Genomic DNA, 20228 nt, shown 5'->3' on the forward strand with positions numbered 1-20228 from the left:
ATGAAAGGACTCTTACTTTACTTCATAGGAAACGATCTCTTAGAAATTAAACATAACAAATTTAATCCCTTGGGCTAAATTTCACAATCATAGCAATTAAACTTATACACTATTGAATGATTCTCTGGGAAAGTTTTAGCATAGCATCTGCATATGATAACTGGTCAGTAAATAATGGTATTTTCTTACATCAAAACCCTGGGGTAACAATGTCTTTGTTTGAGGAGCTATGGGAATGGACCTTGGGAAGCCTGAGGTCCAAAGTGCCCTGATTTTCCCTCAGTTTGGTCATCAAGTTCTAGTAGTTTCTCGCTGAAAGAAGTTTATATGGTATCCTTTTATGATCTTGTGTAATAAGCAATGGATTCCTATTGGGAATTGATGGAACTCCACACATAGACAGCAAGGAAAGCTGATCCTCATTGAGCCTGTACTCTCACAGATTCTGAACGCTCATTGCCTAATAGAATGAACAAAAAGATTTCAAAACAGCTCCCAAGGGTCACATGTTTCCTCCTCTCCCTATTTAGGATGTGCATACCTAAAGACAGAAATCACACTAACTTCTTTTTTCTTCATAAGCCAGTTCCTGTATGCAGCCCCAAACAAAACACAGTTAAAAGATTAAACAATACTAACAAATACTAAAGGCATTTTATGATGTGAATCTTCAGTAAGAGTTAAAGTTTTACATATACATATAAAAAGAGACAGAGACAGAGAGAGACACACAGAGAGATGGTTGAAACATTGGGTCAAAAAAGAATGTAGAGATACTTACTGGAGAAATTACTGAGAGGTTAAGGGCACTGGCCGATATTGCAGAAGACCTAGGTCAATTCCTGGCACCTACATTGGAGCTCACAACTGTAACTGCAGTTCAAGGGTATTTGATACCCTCTTCTGGCTCTGCAGGCACAAGGTGTGAATGCAATGCACACACACACACACACACACACACACACACACACACACACACACAGGCAATCCATTCATACACATAAAAATAAACATTTAAATACACTATACATATCACATTGCACATAGTATTAAGCATAGAGTAAAAACAGCAGTTGTACCAAAACTAAAAAGAGACTGTAACTCTAGCATGACTTTGTTGTAGAAATATTCCACCGGATAATATGAATAAGAAAACCTGCCTTACCAACTTAAGGTAGCCATCGGCATCCAGAATTAAGTTTTCTGGCTTCAGGTCTCTGTAGATAATGCCTAGTCGATGCAGGTAATCAAATGCCTCTGTCACACAGGCAACACAGAATTTGGAGGTGGGTTCATCGAAGCTGCCTCTGCAATGACATTGTTGTCTTCTTGATACTCTGAATATGTCTTTGGTGTTGTCCTGGGCATCTAGATTACATTATAAAATCTACATGGTGTATCTGTGTGTCTGTCTGTGTGCGCACGCACACATGCAGATTTGTGTGTTACTGTGGGTGTCTATGTGTCATGGTACACCTGTGGAAATCAGGTGTCAATGCTTGACCTACCCCTTATTTGATAAAAGGTCTTGTTTTTGTTGATTGCTACTACGTACATCACGCTAGCTAGCCACCAAGCTTCCAGGAATTACCCACCATCTCACGTTGTCACCAAGCTCAGCTTTACATGGTTATGGGGATTCAAACTCAGGTCCTGATTCATATATAGTAGCCGTTAACCTCCTGAGCCGTTAACTGTTAACCTCCTGAGCCGTTAACCATTAACCTCCTGAGCTGTTAACCTCCTGGGTTTTTTTATTTTTAATATCATGAACATTAAAAAATATTTTACATGCCAATGGCTATGTACAGATCATAAAGAAATTGATGGGAATGCTTTATAAAAACTACAACAATTTCACTAAGAAAAAAAAAAACCTTACATTTATGCATTTCTTTCCAGTAATCGCATATGAACATACAAAACAGAAAGGAAGACTTTTAGACTCCTGTTGCATGTTCTGGAGATTTGCAACTATTTTGATGAAAAGCATGGCCAAGATTTACATAATTTATCATTTGACTAAATATGGTTCAAGTGGCCATGTCTGTTCTTGGGTACATAGCATCAACCAGTAACCCCGAGATAAAGCTGGCCATAATACTTCCCTGTTGGGCTCCCACTGATCTTATATTAGAGTTACTTCATATAAGGATGCTATCTAATGTTATGCATTGATTTTTTTTAATGTGGTAGCAATTCCTCACGTTTTATAATCAAAGGTATGACTTTGGATAGAAAACTCAGTTTGATTCCTGAGAACTCAGTTTTCTTCACTTTCTCTATCCTCAGGTAAGTTATCCAAGTTTCCAAAGCCTGGAGAGCCATGCCTCAAAGGTGGGTTTGCTACTACTTACCAGGGTTGTCTTTGAGGTAAGCACATATATGTAGTGACAATGTCTTCCTATAATTGTGCCCTAGAACCATCCTCATAGCCCAGCCCAGATGTGATCCGATAAGAGCTATTGCATACAGATTTCTTTTCATTACCTGTCCCTTAATATACTCCACAGCTCCCCACCTAAGCAGGCCTCCAGAAGCATGTACACATATTTGTTGTCCTTGAAAGTACGATACAATCTGTGGAGACAGAGGAACACATGATGAGAAATGTAGTTCCCAACCTCTTTAAGTTGATTAAGTTACTTCATCAACATTTGGAAAAATGACTTCCATTTCCACACAGATACCCAACAACTGCACAGGGCTGCTACCAAACCCTCTTTGATCATTCCTATTGCCTTGACTCTCTGACCTTGTCCTCTACTTAGCACAGACTGAACATCTTCATCTCCATTTCACTGTCGAAGTGTTATCATTCTTGAGAGGCTGAGCACCAAGGCCACCTTCATCATAAAGTGGCTCATTATCTCACTACCAAATAGGGGTTGTCCTTCCCTTCCAAAGCCACAGGCCTGTGAATGTATCACTTTAATATGTGCCTTGCATAACGGTTCATTATATTCATGGTGTATGTCCCTTAACTGGTTAGCTAGTATTGGAAATAGACTCAGGGACAGACTTTTAAGTAGAGAGGCTGGTGGGGACTGACTTGGGAAGGACACCTAGAGGTGGGGAGCAGCCTGGGTGAGGGGCTTGCTGTATGATCTAGTGTCAACAAAGGCCACCTCTACAGAGCTCTGCTGCCCTCGGGTGACCCTGGAAAGTAGATGGTATGTAAAGTGGCTCTTATCATTAAAAACAGTGCCTGAGAAGGACAGAGCTAATATGATTAGCAGGCCTCCATCCATACTCAAAGGCATAAGAGAGCCTCAGACCTTGAGGAGTGTGCCCGGGCAGTGAGCCACATTCACCACTTTGGATGAAAACATTTTCTGGTGCTTAGAGTTCAGGAAGAACCTGTTTCAGGGGATATAGAGGCGGCTCAGCAATTACAGCATGTGCTGCTCTCACGAAAGACCTAGGTTCGGTCCCCAACACCCACATGGCAGCGCACAGCCATCCATAATGCCAGCTCCAGGATATCTGTCGCTCTCTTCTGGGCCTTCATGGCCATCCCCTATGCACATGGTACACATATGTATATGCAGGCCAACACTCATATACCTAAAATAGAAATAAGTAAGGAAGAATAAGAGGAGAGAAAGAGAAGAATGGGGAAGGAACGGGAGAGTGGAGAAGGGAGAGGGGGGGGAAAGAAGTCACAGTCCCCTTTCTTATTATCACCACACCCAGATGGAAGCAGTCAGAGCCAGAGCATGCACAGACATGGACACTCCAGTAAGTGGTCCCTCTAGAAGTTGGGCATAGCGGCACACATTTGTAATCCTAGCTCTCAGAAGCAGGAAGATTTCCGTGAGTTCAGGGTTATCCTGGACCACAAAGTTAGTTCCAGATCAGTCAAAAAATAAAAGTGTTTGAGAGCATAGGCTGGCTCCAGAGATGTAGCCCAGGTTAGATGCCACATGGGACATCTATTTTCCCATCAGTTATGCAACCATGGCTTCTCATTTTACATATAAATTAATCAAATTATATGTTGATTATACATTATTTATATATTACTGTTGATAAGCATTTACTGGAAAATACACATGTACGTTTCTGATTCAATTCCTCATAACAGTGATGTAAACACGATCATCTCACTGCCATCCCTGTCTAATTCTGAGTCCCTTCCAGGTAAGCTTCAGCATGGTAAATGTCTTCCCTCATATTATTCTAGACATCATCACTGCTATCTGCACATCAGGCACTTTGCAGGAGCTTGTATTGTAAAAATAAATATAACCCTTAGGCTGCCCATCACAGTTCATTAGTGAATATTCATTTTCAAAGGGAATTCTGGAAAAATATAAATATAAATGAATGAATATGTCGGCATTGCCTGGGATCAGTCTTGGTGTGTGTTTTTTTTAATTTATTATTTTTTTCCTTTTATTTTACTTTACAATACCATTCAGTTCTACATATCAGCCACGGATTCCCTTGTTCTCCCCTCTCCTGCCCTCCTTCCCTACCCCCAGCCCACCCCCCATTCCCACCTCCTCCAGGGCAAGGCCTCCCCCGAGGACTGAGATCGACCTGGTAGACTCAGTTCAAGCAGGTCCAGTCCCCTCCTCCCAGACTGAGCCAAGCATCCCTGCATAAGCCCCAGGTTTCAAACAGCCAACTCATGCAATGAGCACAGGACCCAGTACCACTGCCTAAAAGTGAGCCTGGGAGTATAGATAGGCAGGAAGAATCTCTCAAGGCATTTGGTCTTTCTGATGGCTGCACATCATCAGAAATCACCAAAACTACATTTAGGGGTCATTAAAAAGTAAATGAAAATTTAAACTGGCTTGTGTCAGTAGCTTATGAATACACAAGTGAAGAGGGTGTGGCCTTGACAGTACTTCCTCAAAGCTGATAACAAGTATGGAGAAAAACTGAGTAACTACTGATCACTTTGCAGCTTTGTACTTTGGTAACTGTGTGTACCCAAATGCCCCTCCCTGCAGAAGTTTAACATCACTCCAGCTTGTGGGTTCTTGTTTCTTTCTTCCCAAATTCTACATTAGCATTGGATAAAATAATTAGCTCCTAGTCTGTAATAGTCACCATACACACACACACACACACACACACACACACACACACACACACACACACTAGCAAGGTTTCCCTAGAATGAAAGCAATTGGAAACACACACACACACACACACACACACACACACACACACACGATAGCAAGGTTTCCCTAGAATGAAAGCAACTGGAAACTCCTACCCGGGATCTCATAGGAGAATTCTGAGTAATGCTTCCCGAATGGCAACCGTTCACTTACTTAACGATGAAGGGAGAACAGAGCTCCTCCAGGATCCTCTTTTCTGAGTAGACGTGTTCTTGCTGCTTAGTATCAACAATGTGCTTCTTCCTTATGCACTTCATAGCAAAAGCAACATTCTCGTTTTTAACTTTAACCTAAGTGAGAGATGAAAGACCCTCATAATTAATGTATCACAACAATGTACAATATAACTTTAATTAATGAGAGTTAAACTTTTACACTTAAAGAGAATGTAAGCTTTTAACCACTTATCCCTCTAGAACTGATTTCTATATAGCTTTACACACTTCCAATCATTTTCAAAATACTTCATGTAACCTTTTTCTAAAAATTTTGTACTGAAATAAGAAAAAAAATCTCGTTAAATTTCATTGGGAGAAATTTTTACAGTTTTGATTGTGTAACTTGAACAGGTTTGATAAGAAATGCCCAGGTCTCTTATTTCTTGATATTCACCTCTAATTTTCAAAGAAACTCATATCAACTTCTACATCTGTGGGCAGCCTAAAAATCGCATGAGGTCATTTAAGTTTAAATTGATTAAAAGTAGAAATTCATTTCCTTGATTGTATTAGGCACATTTCCAAAGCTCAAAAGGCACAGGAGGTGAGAGAAGCATAGAAACGCATGCCCATCATGGTAGAAATCAGTATGGAACACTAAGAGAGGGCTTCCTCTGTGTGCAAAAATCAGAACTCTTTCTTAAGAGAAAATCAAGATCAAAACTAGACTTTTTTTCTGATAGTTATAAAAATGCATAAGCAGACAATACTGCTTAGTAAATGGAAATGACTTCACCCCATATTTTGATTGTATTTACCACTGGTAATGTCTATAGAATTTAAATAAGTTGGGAAATCACTGCTTCCAGTAATTACTGTCTAAGAAAGCAGATCTTGGCATTGTTAATTCAACCCTTTAGCTGTGTTTTTGGCAGAAAATACCAGTTCAGAAGAATATCTGCATACAGCATAAGTCACTTTGCAAATATTCTTTACCCTGTTAGGGAAGTGTTTTCCCTTCAACTCTCAGAGATGAGGTCTAGAATAAGTTTAAACAGTATTGTAGCAGCATTGTACGGATGTTCATGCCCAGCCTTCCTGCAGACAAAGGCCTTAACATAGCTCCTGGAGGTCACTGTACAGTGAATTGTGAAAAATTGGCTGGGCAAAGAAGGGCTTGGGAATTGCCACGGGCTCAGAGCCATCTGCACCCATTATGAGCACAGATTTCCATTCCACAGTTCCCTCGGAACACTTGATCTGACGCAGGACTTGTGCTATTTCTTGGGAGCTGATTATTAAGCCCAGACAGGTGGTGATGTGGAAGATAACGGAAACCAGGCTACAGCTCCCAGCTGTCTTGTTGAGGGCTGCAGAAGGCTGCTCTTCACACAGCCTTTTGCACTCATCTCCTTCCCTTTTTCTCTGATGGAAAATTTTACAAAACCCCCAAACAGGGTAATGGGAGCCAACAGCAGACATAGAGGTAAGGTTGCTTAAGGAAAATGACTATAACATTGAGGATTCCATCTATGGTATTTCTGGGGCCACATTTTCCTTTCCTTTGGTGTAGAGAAATAATGTGTTATGATTGCACACATCTCTATGCACGTAATTTGTTGCTAGGAAATACATTTTTTACATTTCATAATCTTTCAGAATGCTTACTTGGTACATGATTACTATCAAAAAGAAAATTCATCACAGGATGTGATGTAGGAAAACTGACGGGACATCTAATTACTATTTGCAAGCACAAATCAACTGAAACATTTACTTCCTTCAATTCAGAACACTTTAAGATAGCAACGATAACTCATATTCTTCCAGCACAAGCTGGAAAACAAAACAAAACAACAAAAAAGTCAAAACGCTTCGCTCAGATGCTTGAAACGTAAACCCCTTACAAGCTCCACTCTTCCGAACCCACCAACGCCCAGTGTTGCGATAATCTCAAGGTTCTGGAATGGGGAGGTTGAGGAGAATCTGGCCACCTTCTCTTTCAGCTGAATCATCTCCAGAGAAAGGGCTTTGGACAACTTCCAGTTAGACATAGAGCGCCTGAGGAGAGAAGTGAGATGTCACACACACACACACATACGCACACCCTGAGCCACGCTGCTACCTGCCATTCACAAATTCTATTCTCCCGGGGCTCATTTCTACCTGGAACACTGCCTATCAGTGAAAAAAAAAAAAGAAAGAAAAAAGAAAAAAAAAAGACTATCTCAACCTTGACAGGGATGTGTCTGGTCATATCTGGGAGACGAGTAATTAGAATCTAGGACACGTCACACGTAAGGACTAGACAAAAGTCAAACACATTCAGTGAGAAGTAAAATGGGGGATTTGTAGCATTTGAAACACACCTCAAAAAAGCTGTCAATAAGTAACCCAGGAAGGGAGTCAGTGGAAGAGAACAAAACCACCACTTCCTTTGTCATTCGCAGAATGACACTAAGAATCTCTGCTGTTTGTCAACCAAGCTTTTCATGCCTTATGCAGAATAACTGCTGTATGAAACATGAAAATACATTTTACTTCTAAGCAGTGCTGTTTATTTGTCTTTGAATTAAAACCTACTGTTCTGATATATATATATATATATATTTCTGATATATATATATATATAAACTATTACTGTAAGGGGCTGTAGGTACCAAAAAAAATTGCAAATGCATATCTTGAAGAAAAAATAAGTACTGATTGAATACTTTAACTCAAAATTCAGTCTTGCTAGAAAAGTTGAGTGTACCTCTAGAAGCCTGTCTCATAAACATAAGCTTCAGCTGTCACTTGTGATGTCTAAAGGCCTGGGGTTAATATTACAAATAAAATTTAAATGTTTTATCAAGTAATTGTAATTTAACAAAATTTCTCTATAGATAAAAAAATCAGTCACTATTACTAGATTTGGAGTGATCTACTCAACCCTCTCCTACTCACAAACATGTCCTTGGAAATTTTCAAAAACTTCAAACTATAATCCTGCTCTTCACATGGAACCACGTCCTTTTGAACTAAGTCAGCATTCTACAGTGTTCCCCTTATCAGGAAATCTCTCCCTCAGATTCATACTCAGTACTCATAGGCTTCCTGAGAGGCTTAAAAACTCTCCATTTTGGAGTTGAAATGGTGTCCCTAGAATGCTCTAGCGAGGGCACATGGAGAGTGACTCTGCAGGGATCACAACCTCCACCTGCACCTCTCGCTGCTGGCAGAGAAACCCTGTGTCACTTACTTCGCATGTCTTTTCTCATCATCACGGTTCAGGTTGGCCACATACCCCTCAAGGTATTTTTGGAGTTCCTCAAAGGTCCCAACAGTTTGGTTGAATGTTCTACATAAAATAAAACAAAACGCTCTGTTGTGTAAGTATTCATGCAATTCGACACTCTTTGTTCCCATTTCTCTGTGTTTCCAAGTTTACCTGGGGGAATATGCATGTGTGTGGAGGGTTATCACTCGGGAGCTGTCCGACCACCTTCTCTTAGGACAGGGTCTCACACTGGCTTGGAGACTGCCAATTGGACTAGGATGGCTGGCCAGCAAGCCTCGGAGACATGACTCTCTCCACCTCCTTTTTTTTTTTTTATCACCTTACGGTTATTTCACATTTCCTCATAATTTCAAAATAAGAAAGTAACTCAACTATATTCTTCTTGCACTATAATCAAAAGAGTCTGTTTAACATTGTGTAATGGGGAAGAAGAAATAAGGATCTATAGAGTTTCTGTCCCTCTATTTTAGAGTAACTACGATACCCTTTTGTCAGGCCACCCTCTGGTGAGCATTTTTCATATGCCAAGGACTATGCCAGACGCTGGCTCTGTAGTCACAATGGACAAATGACATGCTTCTGTGTTCCTGAGGCTCACAGTAGTTAGCAGGATAGGTGTTAAATCAATTAAACTGTATCAATATGATGATACAGACTGTCATGAATGGTGCTATTGCTGTAGGACCTTAATCTATTCTGTAAGTCATAACTAGAGTCATCATTTCATTTATCAACAAAACTGATATAATTTCCAGAGTAAAATGAGATGCCACTCACAGATACATAACCCCAGTAGTCCCAGAAATCTAAGTTGTAGGTCAACCCACTTGTATCTGATAGTTCATCTTTCTTACCTCTAATTCATATAATGTTTCATTTCTCATTGTGTCAGGTGGATATTCTCAACCCAATATGCACGTAAATTAAACATTTAAAATTATAAGCCTACAAATAATTTCTAAAGTACATAAAATTATTGAATTTTTTTCATGGATTCTGAGTGACATTATCTGATATACGTGATTACAGATGAAATTCACTCTTCTCTTCTCTCATATATTTTGTCCTGGCTTCTGGAGCAATTATACCACAGCTGCTATTCAGCACATGCACATATTTTTAAGAAACTCATAAAAAACAAATTTCCTCGTGGGATGATATTGAACTACTATTTTCTATCCAGCAGCCATCATCCATGGACTGCTTCTATCTAAACACACTTTGCATTTCCTCAGCCTTTGCAGGTTTACTTCTCCTAGAGTGACTTCTACACATTCTCTTTGCTTAGAAAAGTCCCACTTTAAGGTTCATTTCATCAATTAAAAATAAATAAAAAAGCCCTTTCCACCTCACAGAACCATGACTGCCACTCTTTCTGAGCAGGTGCTGGGGGAGCCTTGTGGCATGATTGGCAGAATGGTGAAATGACTCAGGGAACCTGGACAGCAGCCCCTGTTCAGTCATACGGGGCATTGCTGGGAGAAGACCTTTAACCCACTTGGGGTTCACGTGTCTTATCTGTAGGAAATAATTAGAACAGCTTAGAGGGGTATTAGAATTACAGTTAGCTTTCTAGATATATTAACATTAGGATTGTGTGGTTTATGCATGGTATTTGGCTTTTGGAGACAGTATAGAAATCTATAGACAAAATAATTGTATATTGTAAATTTCCTTGAAAGCACTAGAAAGAGGGCATGGATCTGTGGAGTGGGTTGTAGATTAGAAATGTGTCGGTAACTAATGAACTTGCATTATGAATTTTACAGTGTTATTCAGTGTTTTTCAATGTTTGAAAACTTTCGTGATAAAAAGTATTTTTCTGTTGTTGTACTAATAATCTTTCCAGTGTTTCACATCTGCTGTGGGATGTTCTGTATGTCCTGTGGGAACCCGTTCTTGGGTTCCTCGTGGCTTTACCCAGCAGGTCCGCATAGAGGATGATTAGGACCATGGGCCTGAGTGCAGGTGTCTGAGATGGTCTGCACTTGGCTGTGCTGGGGGATGGTCTGTGTGGCAAATGTGTTGCTCTGATTGCTCAATAAATAAAACCTGATTGGCCGTGGCTAGGCAGGAAGTATAGGCGGGACTAACAGAGAGGAGAAAAGAAAGAACAGGAAGGTAGAAGGAGTCACTGCCAGCCACCGCCATGACAAGCAGCATGTGAAGACACCGGTAAGCCACGAGCCACGTGGCAAGGTATAGATTTGTGGAAATGGATTAATTTAAGCTATAAGAACAGTTAGCAAGAAGCCTGCCACGGCCATACAGTTTGTAAGCAATATAAGTCTCTGTGTTTACTTGGTTGGGTCTGAGCGGCTGTGGGACTGGCAGGTGACAGAGATTTGTCCTGACTGTGGGCAAGGCAAGAAAACTCTAGCTACACACATCTGTGGGTTCTATTCTCAGCAAATGCTGTCATCACTCAGCCAGTGACTCTATTCCACTGGTATACCTTGCCATTTTACTGATGTGGTTTCTATGTCACGGGAGCACGTCCTACGCTTTGACGTGGCTTTACATAGTCAATACTCAGTTTCAGTTTATGTAAATTGTATTCTTTAGATTGATGACATCACCAGCGACTATTTAACTGATTAATGAGGGGTCCAAAGGGCCAGGTTAAAATGGGCTTTGAAGTAGGGGAGGGATAAAAAGTGAGTCTTATTTTTAAAAAGTAACCCAAGAATATCAATATTGATGCATATCATTAAAAATTACTACAGATGGCCGTGCCTCTCTGGAATGACAACTAGCTAAATGACTATTTTATACTTCACAGGAAGATTCTGGGCTGGGGAGAGGGCTCAACAGTTGGCAGAGCTTGCTGCTCTTGAAGAGGACTCATATTTGGTTCCCAGAACCCACATCAAGTGGATCATAACACCCTCTAATTCCAGCTCCGGAGATCTGAAGCTCTCTTCTGGTCTCCTTGGATACTCACACTCATGGCATACCCACAGACACATAAATAAATCCATGAAAGCACTAACAAACTGATTTCCCTGAAAGACACAGAATTTAAATCAGTCCATTGCTGATAATTATGTATCAACTTTGCACACAAAATATTTAGTCTGCCAGCATCTGCCACCACAGAGATGGATTCTGATCAGAAGGCCCAGTTCCTGCTCATGAATTTTAATAGATGCATTTGCAGCTGAGCATTGACCAGCATTTCCAAATGGTGATGAACGCGAATGTGAAAACAGAGGGATCGAGTAACAGAAGCCAAGTCTTTGAAGTAGCAGGTGCCTGAGTTCTCCAACATCAGAATACTCACTCTCGGTCTATCACAAGGCACGCGACATCATTTTCTTCAGCAATTATATTGGCTGATCTGACGTCATCACTGCAGATGAAGGAGAGAAGTCAGCTTTTACCACTATTAGAAACTAAAAGTCTGTTTTGTGAGGGAGAGCCTATGATTTTACGTGAATTCACAGCCACCAGCTAAACCATCCAAAGACAGCAGTGTTTTCAAATACTGTTGTACTTTATATTCAACCCTTTGCAAACTGATTTGAAATGTGTCCCAATAAAGGTTATGTCCACAAAGGACTCAGGAAAGGCAATTGTACAGGGAGCATGGAAGAATCACCAACTGTGATGTGGAATCTCAGTGTGTGTTTTGTCACAGCCAGAATACAATAACTCTCCCCCATCAAAGAAGAATTACTAATGAACAAGGAGGCAGCACACAGAAACCAACTGACCAGAAAAATGTCCTGGGAAATGATCGAGTTAGTATCATATAGTAAATCGGTTTAAATGGAATCCAGGCACATGTGTAGAGAGACATTTCAACAGATTAGCTGACTAATGAAACACTTTCAGGCCATGTAGGTAGGATGTAAAATGGATATTTTTTTCCTCAGTAAAAATCTCTGAAATTAGTATCTATGTTATAGGTGATGAAAAACCATAATGTAATTAGCACTGCTAACTTGCTTATGTGTAATGCAATGGAGACTTTTACCATGGCTGTCTTAGATATAATGAGTCATTTATATGAGCTGAAGGCAGTGGAATTGTCTAAGTCAAGAGTGATGGGTCATTTCCTCAGTGACCTTGACTTACATGTTAATTTTCTCTTTCTACTCGTCATGAATTAGACAATAAATAAAGGCACATCCACATAGCATCCAGTGCTCAGAGATTCGCATAGAGTAACCCAAGAGTGCCAATGAAATGCAGTCATCACAGGACAGCTCTGGACAATTTCATCAACAATAGCAATCGTGTAGATTCCTTCACATCTTCTTAGTGGTAGGACAGAAAAGACTCAGGCAGCCATCTCTTGTAGGCCCCAGAAGCCCCCTTTCTTTCTAGATGACATCCAAAAACCACTTTATGCAGTTTACAGTCTGTCCTCAGTTTGTAGGATTCCTACTAGGGGTATCTGTGAAAATAACTGAGCCTTGGGATCTTTTAGTCAGAGGCAAGACAGCTTTGGATCAGTTAATACATGAAATTAAAAGCAGAGGCTGAGGCAGAGGCAGAGGTGGAGGCAGAGGAAGAGGTGGAGGTATGAGCAGAGGCAGAAATGGGGAAGAGAGAACCAAGCATAGACATGGACATGGGCATGACCTTGGGTTACGAGTTCAGAGCAAGGGAATAATTGAGGTTTTCACCTTACATGTCCACTTTATCATTGTCACAAAGATCATTCCTTACACACCCCATAACCACCACAGTTTCCCATGTGTGCATTCAAAGTAACTGTATATTAAGTGCCAAGGATTTATTTTTATAAATAAAATTCTGAAAGGACCCCTGAGACTATTTAATGTCATTTTGAAAACATATAAAATAGAAACAAGACTGAGCCACAGTCAGCAACCCTAAAAAACAGGATCATAAAAAATGTGCAAAAAAAGGAGAAACATTTGTATTAATATTTCCTTCCTATTCATTTTAGCTTTGTGCTTTCAGAAGCTTTGGGGAGTTGGCTGTCTATGTTAAATATAAATTTTCATATTTCCTATAGGAAAAGAACTACACTTGACTAGCTGCAGCAGGCAGCACAAATTTGTTCAGGCCCTGCAAAACCAGATAGCATATGGGTTCTCAAGAGCTGCTTAATATCTCTCCTGCATTATAGGGTCTTGTGAATCTTCAAGGTTTATTTGTTTTGCTGGAAAATGGGTAGAAAATAACCTGACAATATCAAGAACAAATACATAGAAGTCTTAGGTAATCATGATAGTGTAAAAAAAAGATAATTTCCTTATTATTAAAGTGAGTTCATTACCAGCTGGGTAATAAGAAAGAAAAAACTCAGCTTGTCTTTAAATTCTACTTTAAAATTTCTGACATAATAGCTAAAGCCCAATATATTATGTTTTAGTACTTAGGCTTGCTTTGAAAAATAAAAGATGTATGAATTTTAGATAATCAAATATGTCTTTGGGTAATTTCAGAGCGCTTTGTCTTGGCACTATAATTATGCAGCCTGCCATACAAATCAGAAAACCTGGAGCTTCATAGGTGAAAGTTAAGAAAATGATAAAAGAGCAGAAATAACTCTTTTCTTCAAACATAAACTGGAAATAAAACCGTTTGCTGGTAATATAAAACCTAAGTGATTTCCTAAATAACTCCATATTATTCACTTAAAAACATATGTAACTCCAAAAATGTGTCTTTTTCTGAACTCTATTGCCTAGTTTATGAAACTATTTCTATTTAGGGAAATGAATTTCCCAAGATATGGGGTTTGTTTGTTTGTTTGTTTGTTTGTTTGTTTGTGGAAGTTCCTTGAGCCACTTACTAGCTTTTAAAAATGCATTTTCATAATTTAGGTCAATAGTAAATAAACTTATACTTCAAAAGATAGAAAGGTCACAGAAATTTCAAATGCATTATATTGAGCTGATCCTAAAACTTGTAAATTGAGTTCACAAAAATTTTCTAAAAGGAGATTATTTTTGACATGAGGCTGTAAAGTCACCCGAGTATGAAAAGCTGTGACTTTTAAATTTTATTATAGTTACTTATTTATTCTGTGTGGTGGCTATTGTGTTCCCCCAAAATGTTGTGTACCCTAATAAACTTATCTGGGGTCAGAGAACAGAACAGGCAATAGATATAGAGGCCAGAAAATGGTGGCACTCACACCTTTAATCCTAGCCTTCTGGAGGCAGAGATCCACCTGGATGGAGTTCAAGGCCACATTGGAAACAGCCAGGCATGATGACTCACGCCTTTAATCCCAGGAAGTGATGGCAGAAAGCAGAAAGGTATATAAGACGTGAAAACCAGGAACTAGGCTGGTTAAGCTTTGAGGCTTTTGAGCAACAGTTCAGCTGAGATCCATTTGGATGAGAACTCAGAGGCTTCCAGTCTCAGGAAACAGGATCAGCTGAGGAACTGGTGAGGTGAGGAAGCTGTGGCTTGTTCTGCTTCTCTGATCTTCCAGCATTCACCCCAATACCTGGCCTCAGGTTTGATTTTATTAATAAGAGCTTTAAGATGTCTGCTACAATTCTGTGTTGATGTGTGCCTGTACGTGTGTGTTTGCATGGCATGACACACATGGAGGTCAGAGGACAATCTGGGGGAGTCAGTTGTCATTAGATTTGGTGGCAAGTGCCTCTGCCTACTGACCTGTCCTGCCAGCTCTCTTCACATTTGAATTAAAAAAAAATTTTTAGTAGGATAATATTGCAAACCATGGCAACATTCCAATTATTTTCTGGGCAAAATTAGTGTTTTGACATGGAAAACAGTCCAAGCCTTTTTTCTGAGCACTGTGTAAATCCACGGACTCACCTGATCAGAGCTTTTTCTCCAAAGTACTCCCCCTTCTGCAGGGTTTTAATCAACTGTGGCTGGTCGTGGCCTTCCGTGCTCTGTGTGACTTTCACCTAAACAAAGTGGAACAATTCAAAAGAGATGTCAGAGTAAATGAGGGATCTGAGCACACACCCATCAGATAAACCCTGCAGAACCACCTGAAAGAGGGAAAAGAGGAGGATGGGTCAGAGGCTGCATCACTGTTACAGCCTTCATGCCATCACAGTGCTTATACCGTTACAGTGATCACAGTCCTTATACTGTTACAGTGGTCACAGTCCTTATACTGTTACAGTGGTCACAGTGCTTATACTGTTACAGTGGTCACAGTCCTTATACTGTTACAGTGGTCACAGTGCTTATACTGTTACAGTGGTCACAGTCCTTATACTGTTACAGTGGCCACAGTCCTTATACTGTTACAGTGGTCACACTGTTGCAGTCTTTACATCTTTGCAGTCCTTACACTGCTGCACTCTGCTCTGGTTAAGGCAGGTGTCAGACAACCCTTTGTACCAGGAGAATTCTCCATCCAAATCACCTTTCAAAAATTAAATTTTGTTTTTGTTTATTTTTTTTTTTGAGACAGGGTTTTCTGGTGTGTCCCTGGTTGTCCTGAAACTTGCTCTTTAGAGCAGGTTAGCCCCAAACTCAGAGATCTGCCTGCCTCTGCCTCCTAAGTGCTGGGATCAAACACATGTGTTGTTGGTTGTTTTCTTTTCTCTTTTGGGGCATCCACCACCCAGCTCCCAAATAAATCACACACAGAGGCTTATTATTACTTATAAATGTCTTGCCTTAGCTTGGCTTGTTGCTAGTCAGCTTTACTTAAATTATCCTGTTTATCTTTTGCCTCTGGGATTTTATCTTCCTCTATTCCTGTGTCCATACCTTTCTTTGTCTCTTACTCCGTGGATTGCTGTGTAGCTAGCTGGCTGGCCCCTGATGTCCTCCTCTCCTTGCTCTCTCATTCTTCCTCCTTCTTCTCCCAGATTTCTCCTTCTATTAATTCTTTCTGCCTGCAAGCCCCGCCTACCCTTTCTCCAGCCTTGCTATTGGCTGTTCAGTTCCTTATTAAACCATCAGGTGTTTTAGACAGGCACAGTAACACAGCTTCATAGAGTTAAACAAATACAACACAAACAAAAGTAACGCATCTTAAGGTAATATTCCCGAACAGGGGCGCACCACCACATCTGCCTCCAAAGGTCAGTTTTTAAAATGTAAATCCAGTGATTCTTTTTGAGAGATCCTCAAAGCAGATAATCTGAGTCCTATAGGGACCTTTGTTGCTTCCAAAAGTCTAACAGAGTTGATAACTTAATCAAGAATAAGTTTAAACATCAGTTTGAAGTCTCTCCATAGGTAGGCTATATCTGATAGACCTCTAAAACAATGCAAAATGGTGGCTGGCCATTTCAAAGTAAAGCACAGGCAAGGAGAGTGAGGCCCAGAAACTGAAACATACAATATTCCCTATTTGAGCTAGATTTATTCTAGTTAAATATGTTAATAACTGTTTCACAATGGCTAGAGTTTGTGATTGATGTTTATGAATGTCACAATGAGTAAATATTTTAAAACGATAACAATGCAATTTCTTTATTAGAAAAATTCTTCCAAAGGATAGATTTACTTGCTGAATTCATACTCCTAAGCCGTGGGTCATATCTGTCATATAAAGACATTATTCCAGCCTTGTTCTTAGACGATTGGCTGATTGACAATCACATACTCATTCCTAAAAAGGGCCTTTAGAAATAAACCAGCCATTATAGACATCACACACAGTGAGGCTTCCATAGAAAATAGAGGAACCTGTGTACAGTTACTGGCAAGCTACTATGTCTGCTGTGGGTCATCAAAAGTGTTCTGTGCTCTCATCCCCAAACCCAGGCAGCCTCATAGAGAACACCTGAGATCCTGTCAGAGATACCGCATCACTCTTTCAGTCAGAGGGCTTCTTCCATGGCAGTGCAGAACACTGCTACATCCATGGCACACGAATCACAGCAGAAGTCTTTATGACTTAAGCTTTACTTAGCATTTACCTTTCCTTTTGCCAAAATGAAAAAGGTGCTTCCTTCCTCTCCTTCTCTGATGATGTAATCGCCTTTGTCATAGTATTCCTATAGGGATGAGAAATAAGCAGAACATCAGATCAAGTGGAGGTCTACGGCTGAAGGAATAGAAAGAACTCTGTGTCTTTAAATGAGTGTGGATTGCCTGCAAGCTGTCTTGCTATTAATGCTGTGGCAAGAGTGAGTTGCATTACTGATCAGAAAGAAGATGTGTGCTTGCTCTTGTCTGTTCACTGAGAAACTTCACTTATTCAGTATTCAATGTCAGTTAAGGAGGGCAGAGGTATGATGAGAAGAGAGAGCAGGACAATGTCCAGGGATACAGTATGATCTCACCTTTGGCTGAACTGCAATATCTAGAAACTGTCTGAAGAGCGGGTCAAAGGTTCAGAAACAAGTGCATGATTGAATCATAACTTGAAAATACTCCTAATGAGTATAAGGAAAAGCATCCTTCACATCTAACTCTTTGGGGAGCAAACCTAGAAGGAGTCTGCATACAGAACAGGTCGCTCTGCCAGGGGCATTATTTCTAAAGAACTCTCAACACAAATGGTCCCAGAGACATCAGAACATACATGTGCAAATTCTGGGTTTAGTGTTGATGTATCCTCATGGAACTGCAAATGATCACTTTTTTGTATTAATTTTTCTGTCTTTCCTGCATAGCTGTGTGATTTGAGAATTCTTGAGCAGGGAAAAGTAATGTATCACTCATTAGAGCACAGGAGAAAGCAGGTACCTTAGGACTTCCAGACAGATATCACCCCGCGTTGCCTTAATTTGATGTTGTCTCAAGTCAGAGAACTAAAATGGATTTCTTAATTATTTATACTAACAAAATGGGTTTGTTTAATTCTTTAAAACCGCAAAATTGACAACATAATTTCACTCGTTTGTTTCTTTCAGACTGGAAAATAAAGTCTAAACTAAACTACTTTAGAATGTCTGCCTTTCAATATATTTCTGATCATTTAGGCAAAATGATCAAAGTACAATAGGATAAATATTTATGGACTGAATATTACTCCTCATATCAATGAATACAACTTTAATTTTTTTATAGCAATGTATATACTTAGTAAGACATTTCAATGTCTCTTAGAAAGAACCATGAAATGAAAGGAACCAGATTCAAAGCCCAGCTCTACATGGAATTTCTTTTAAATGAATACATCAACTAAGACCTTCAAAGCTAGAGAAAGTCATTAGTCTTCTGCAGATGCTTAAACAAACAAGCACAAACCCAGCGGCTTTAAGCAGCGCCCTTTGATTAGCGTCCTGCTTCTGGGAGTCAGAAAGCTCAAGGACAGAGTGGAGCAGATAGGAGCTCTCTACTTGAGGTCCTTCGAGTTTGAGTATGAGGCATCAGCAGGAACTGTATTCCGTTCTGAAACCTCAAGGCATTGTGATGGCTGACTGGATTCATTTGTGGGATGAGATGGCACTTCCTTCTTGGCTGTCAGTGGGGAGTCAGGTACCCCTGACATCTTAGAATCAGTCATGGCATGTAGGATTCCTATGCATGGAGTCATGCTGACTTCCACTTCCAATACAAAGTAGAACAATTCGCTCCTTTCAAGGGCTTCTGTAAATACATTCAGCTCATCTAGCCAGACAGGGGTTGGGGCATGGGCATTTGGGGTTACAATTCTGTATATCCCCATAAGACAGTGTTTTCTGAAATGCTGGGCACACCTTAAACATAGTACATGTTCATTAATAATTGATGCATGAAGGGAAAGGACAGTGGTATATGTTTCACTGTCACATCTCTGAACCTCAATTTCCTCTTCACCAAAGTATGACTGCACATCAACTGCACCTAACAATCAATGTCTGAGGATGAAGCAGAAGTGTTCATGAAACGTGTGGTCCAACTTTTGGTACACGCCAGGCACCTGGTGACTGTTCATCCCTGTGAACAGACTGCAAACTGGCTCTCAGAGTCTTCCACAGGCATATGTGGCTACCCAAGGATGTGATACTTCTGCCATTAATTTAAGCCATATGGCTGGTTTATGTTGTAAAGAACCAGGCAAAGGCGGTGATTCCCACTTCTGAGCCAGGCCCACAAGATGTTTCATGTGCGCCTCTTTAACTGTACGGCCTAGAAGGACCTTGAAAACCACCTGCTAAATGGAAATGGCCAACTAGCTATCCATTTCTGTTCCTGGAGGACGGAGTAGACCTCACTGAGAACATGCCCTTTGGACTGCTCTGTGAACAAGAGACGAATTCCATTTTACACAAACAACGAGGTTTTACACTCACTTCCCTTAGCCCAGCTCTTCATTTTTTTTCTCATTTCCTATTTTTCAGAAGTCTTCACTATAGAGAAATTCTGTTTCACAGTGGCAATAACTGTGACCCTTAAGGATGACCACAACCTTACAACCCAAGGTGTCTTCCCTCTGTACCTAAGACACCAGACTCTCAGTAAAGGTGCAGTGTCCTATCAGATCACCTATGTCTGAGGATCTGTTCTCCACATCTCTTATCCCCACTCCAATCGCTGTCTCCATCACCTACATGGAGCAGAAACGTCACAAGAAGTTTCTGAAGGGCAATCAGACTGTTCTTCAACTATTACAAAACCCGTTATATGTGCAGAGGTGTGGCTTTAATTCCTGCCGGCCAGCTAAGTTCAAAGGGGACAAGCTTGAAAGGAGACATTGAAAAAGAGCCTTATGATTTCTTAAAGGGCAGCTCCCCCAGGGGAACCATCCCAGGGATGCTTCCTTGTCACCCAAAACCATGGAAGGAAGGCAAA

At 40.4% G+C, this 20228-nt stretch overlaps 1 protein-coding gene across 2 annotated transcripts in view; it reads right to left on the minus strand.

The window, feature by feature from the left end:
- The window catches only part of Prkg2 (protein kinase cGMP-dependent 2), a 103768-nt gene that overhangs the window by 34734 nt on the left and 48806 nt on the right, over positions 1 to 20228 (minus strand). Inside the window, exons 7-14 of one of the 2 annotated variants that reach the window (XM_006975369.4) lie at positions 17426 to 17503; positions 15351 to 15445; positions 11860 to 11928; positions 8538 to 8636; positions 7204 to 7357; positions 5292 to 5428; positions 2491 to 2580; positions 1166 to 1307 (exon numbers count right to left, since the gene is read on the minus strand). In XM_006975369.4, the coding sequence (XP_006975431.1) occupies positions 1166 to 1307; positions 2491 to 2580; positions 5292 to 5428; positions 7204 to 7357; positions 8538 to 8636; positions 11860 to 11928; positions 15351 to 15445; positions 17426 to 17503 (864 nt within the window). The remainder of the gene's footprint in view (positions 1 to 1165; positions 1308 to 2490; positions 2581 to 5291; positions 5429 to 7203; positions 7358 to 8537; positions 8637 to 11859; positions 11929 to 15350; positions 15446 to 17425; positions 17504 to 20228) is intronic. The other variant, XM_006975370.4, reaches the window with a different exon arrangement.

This window comes from Peromyscus maniculatus, chromosome 10 (assembly GCF_049852395.1).
Source record: "Peromyscus maniculatus bairdii isolate BWxNUB_F1_BW_parent chromosome 10, HU_Pman_BW_mat_3.1, whole genome shotgun sequence".
In the NCBI taxonomy this organism is placed as follows: domain Eukaryota; kingdom Metazoa; phylum Chordata; class Mammalia; order Rodentia; family Cricetidae; genus Peromyscus; species Peromyscus maniculatus.